The sequence below is a fragment of the Cyprinodon variegatus genome, unplaced genomic scaffold (assembly GCF_000732505.1).
Source record: "Cyprinodon variegatus isolate N-32 unplaced genomic scaffold, C_variegatus-1.0 Scaffold12, whole genome shotgun sequence".
NCBI lineage: Eukaryota > Metazoa > Chordata > Actinopteri > Cyprinodontiformes > Cyprinodontidae > Cyprinodon > Cyprinodon variegatus.
In genome coordinates, this window is record NW_015150465.1 from 432767 (window position 1) to 437398 (window position 4632).

Genomic DNA, 4632 nt, shown 5'->3' on the forward strand with positions numbered 1-4632 from the left:
CCACCTGGACAGCTGAGCTGTTGATGAGCAGTGGATCGTAGTTAGGCCGGTTCTTCCTGAAGTCCACCATGATCTCCTTGGTCTTCTCCACCTTCAGGATCAGGCTGTTATCTCTGCTCCACCAGCTGCTCCACCTCCTCTCTGTAGTCCAGGTCGTTGTCGTCTCTGATGAGGTTCACCACCGTGGTGTCGTCAGCAAACTTCACCATGTGATTGGTGGTGAACCTGGGGACTCAGTCGTGCGTCATCAGGGTGAACAGCAGGGGGCTCAGGATGCAGCCCTGAGGGGAGGGGCTTAGACTGATGACATCAGAGGCATTCTGTCCAATCCGGACTGACTGAGGTCTGTCTGCGAGGAAGTCTAGCAGCCAAGTGGTCTGTATGTCTTGCCACATCCTCCTGGTATTCTTGGCATCTTGGAAAAGTTCCTGGTTTTTCTGTTTGTGGTTCTGCTTCACTGATCTGAATCTGCAATGATGAAAACACCCTCTGTATATGTAAATTAAAGCTCAGAGATTGAAGATTGAATTAAAGGCAAGCAATACCTCCTCTACAGAGGATGTTAGTTGTTGATTTTTAACAGTCAGATATAAGGGGACACCTAAAATATGTACAGTGGGTTCTGAGGACGATAGGAAACCGGAACCCTCTTAGCTGGAGTGTGGACTCACCAATCTCTTCTTTTATACACCTATAATGGCAGTACTTAACATTTAATTTTACCCAAGTACCATCACACACTACAAATTAATGGTGAACATTTTACCTTCTCATTGTCTGCACATCAGCATCTGGTTTTTCGTTCCTACTGAAAAGCACAAGGCAGTTTGCTCACAAATATAGCACCAAGGAAAAAAGGTGCCGGGCAGTGGTGGCTGAGCAAAGAATACTTTATTTGACAACGGGGGAAACAAATAGTTAAGTCTAGTTAAAAAACCTTAAATTTAAAGAAGTTTGTGGCTGAAAAAATAATGTAATAAATTCCAGATGAGCAGACAAAAAGCATATTGTCTGACGACTAGCGACAGACAGCTGAACAGCGGCTCAACATGTTTTCCTCGCCATCACGTTCACATCAAAGAACTGAAAACAGGACAATGCTTTATGTCTGACACAAGCTGGATGCACCTGTTCAGTCTGATATCTCATGTTAGAGACAGAATCACTGTTTAACCCCATGCGTCACCTCTGAGACCCCACCTCCCGCCCCATCTGTCAGCATCTGCTTTAAATTCATGCTGCAGCAACCTTATAGCTGCAGGCCAGCAGACATATATATAGAAGAGGAGAGTGAGCGTTCTGGGCGGGAACGCAGGCCAATTAGAGAGCTGCCCTGGGTTGTCCTGTTATCTTTCTCAAACACAGCCTCAACAGGATGTGAAGACAAAGCCATGCCCTGGGGTGTGACATTTACACACACACTCACAGGGTTTCATTAAAACACTCTGTGCTTCTGCCACTATTATACATTTATATTTACCAAAGAGACATGATATAACAAGGTCAGAGGGAGGAGGTGGGTGCACAGGAGAGGACGCTGGGGGAAGTGGAAAGGAACAGGGATGGAAGAAAAGAGGCCAGGCTACCAAAGACAATGGGGGGAGGTGGAGGACCGGGAATATCTTTACACAATTTCAGATGACCTCAGTGTTCAGCAAGCAGCTGCCAACCAATATTGTCACCTGCTGCAATGTAAGAAGTCCTTCAAACGATCTTTATATGTTGGGCACATTTGATTTGCTTACAACCACCTTCCTCAGTGAGTTGAACCACTGTGGAAAATGACCCACATGCAAACAAAATAGTGGAAAGAAAGGAGAAGAAAACATCCTATTCAAAATATTTTGCAGTTCTGTATCTGGTCTGAAGATATTTTTACAAATATCCCCCTTTGTGTGTCCTATCCATCATCAGCCACCAAAACCTGCCGTGGAGCAGTCATCACTTGATGTGTGTGGGACTGATCCGTGCATCGCCTCTTATTTCGAAATGTACTGGATCCGCTTTACTCTCCCCATGTCTGATTTCCTGCGAGGCTCATTTGCTTTTCAAAGATCGACATGTTTTTTCTCCGTCATCCGTCACAAGTAGATTCAACCTATAAATCTGATGGACAGCAGAGGGGGGGCTGTACGTCATGCTACAGTGAAACGTAGCATGAATCAGAGAGGTACACCTCCATAGCTCATGTTGGATAATCTTTGACAGATTTTCACCTCTGCAATCCACCAATAACTATCTACATTGATATTTAAGAGCATAAAGACACAAAAATGTAATTTGTAACCCTGGCTTAATGAAAGAAAGATACACAATGGTGTATGTTGAGTGTGGTAAATACAATGTCACCAAACAGCACGACTGCCTGTAGCTCTATATATTGACCCACTGATAAAATTGAAAACACCTGGGATGATCTGTGATTCAGGACTTGTGCTGCTTAAAGTTCAAATACTAAACATATACTTATATTTTCAATTTGATAGTATGTACAAAATTAAACACATCATAAGTGAAAAAAAGTCCAGCATTTTGTTGTTTATAGCATAAAATAACTAAATAAGATATAGAACACAATGCTAAATTCCTCATTCGGTCACATGACCCACTGAGGGATGCCATGACATCACTTTAGTCAGGAAGTAATCATTTTACATAGCAAGTCAATATTAATTCACATTTATGATAGAGATTTTATCCCTTAACAAGGACAAATAAGAAGCAATCAGAGTCTTTGTGGTTTTTTGAATGCGTTGCTTTAATCACCGTGTCAGGGCTCCAGTCTGTGTGTTTGTTTTTGTGTTTGTCTCCCTTCCACCAGCAGGAGGCGCCTGATTCCAGTTCGCCTCCTCACACACCTGCTGACGGAGTGCTCTTAACCTGCTGATTGCCTCTACCTCGACGCCAGAGTGTTTGCCAGTTTTGGGTACTCTAGCCAAGCTGAGTTTTCTCTGAGTCAGACTGAGTTCTTGTCTCCCTGAGTTTTAACTTTGTTTTTGTCTTTGCCTCTCAGCAGGAAGTCATCCTGCAAACTGGACCTTTTCGGACCTTCTCTCCCAGGAAGGATCAACTGAGTCTAAACTGAGCCGGAGATTCATACAGGAGGTTTGGATCCAGTCTCCTTTGAGGACATTGAAATTACTCTCTGAGCAAGGGAATCATCTTCACCACGACCCATTCAAGTACAGCAGGAAATCTGAGTGGCAAGCAGCGTCCCCGTTCCCCTACACCGTCCGAGTTCTGGGTAAACCCTGTTCCGCCCTCCACAGAGTCAGACAAACTCTGGAAAACCAACACACACATTGGAGACAAAGATCCTTCACTTCTCTGGAAACGTGAGTCAACAACCAGATCCTCTGCTTCAAATCAACAAATCAAATTTCCCACTGAGCCTGAACTTACAGTCTGTCTTCCCCTCATCTTCCAGTTCTGACTGAGCAGAGTTCAGAGCAACTTTGCACCGAGCTTAACATCTTCAATAAAATCCATAAAACTTTCCATCTGTGTCTCTCTGTTTGGTTTCACTGCATGTGGGTCAGAGCCTTAGATAAAATCATGACACACCGCTGCTGTTCTTTGAACTTATGCAGAGCCGGTTCATTATCTTGCAGAACATTTTGTGAGTGGATCACAGATTCGGATTGGTTCTCTGGTGGCTGGGATCGGTTCGGTTGGCTGCGTTCCCCTGCGGCCAGGCGTGAAGGCTGGCCGTCAGTGTTAGAGCCCTGTGTGTGGTGCGACGGTCCTGGATAGCAGGCTGTGTAACGCTGCTGAACCTGGAAAGGGAAGGTGGTCCCTCGGTAATCCGATCGCAGCGAGTGGTCCAAGCACCGGATCCTTTCTGCTGTCCTGGTGGGAAACATTGCCCTTCAGATGTGGTTTTTACCCACCAAGCCGGTGGGGTTCGAGCTGTGGGTCTCCGACTGCAGCAACTGACTGTTACCCATCGTGATTCTAGTTGTTCAGACAAATCTGTCTGGAGCTCCTAGTTAGTTGTTTTATGAAATAAGTTATTTCATAAAAAATTAAAAATGCTGTGAATCAGCTTTATTTGCATCAGGCACTTTATTAAAGCTATGCAACAGAGAAAACAAGCCGTTGCAACTTTGGTACCTTGAATCCAACTGATGCTGTGAGAGAAAGTTTGACTGCGATGACGTCACAGCGGGGGATCGCTCGAGCCGCCCAGCATACTGTAAAATTCTCTTGATTTTATTACCTGGGGCATTTTAGCATAATTTAGACCAGCCACATAGAGAAAAGAAAGGATAATCCACCATCACACACCATAAAACTTTCCATTTGACCTTTAATGTGGCGCCATGTTGGAGTAGATCTGTTAGCTTAACTCTAAAGTTCTATGTTTAAGAAAATGTTATTTCTCTGCAATATCAGAATGTTTTCTGATATTTTTGTCCTTTTTGTATGCTTGTTATGAGGATTATCCACAGCAGCCATAGCAGCTCAGTAACACCTACAAAGCTGCAACAACGCAACAACTACCTCTGCAAAAACAGAGAGGAACAGAAAATGTATGCTGTCTCTTCCATGAAAGACTACCTCACAAACAGACAAAAGTGTCAGATGTCAAATCAAGTAGTTAGCAGCACAGGGGAACCACAGGGCATGGTA

The 4632-nt window shown here is 44.2% G+C and overlaps 1 protein-coding gene across 1 annotated transcript in view; it reads right to left on the bottom strand.

The window, feature by feature from the left end:
* Positions 1 to 3947, bottom strand: part of LOC107088879 (GDNF family receptor alpha-2-like) — a 108398-nt gene extending 104451 nt beyond the window's left edge. The window contains exons 1-2 of the mRNA XM_015381339.1: positions 3891 to 3947; positions 3633 to 3776 (exon numbers count right to left, since the gene is read on the bottom strand). Coding sequence (XP_015236825.1) covers positions 3633 to 3776; positions 3891 to 3947 — 201 coding nt within the window. The remainder of the gene's footprint in view (positions 1 to 3632; positions 3777 to 3890) is intronic.
* Between the last annotated feature and the right edge of the window lie 685 nt (positions 3948 to 4632).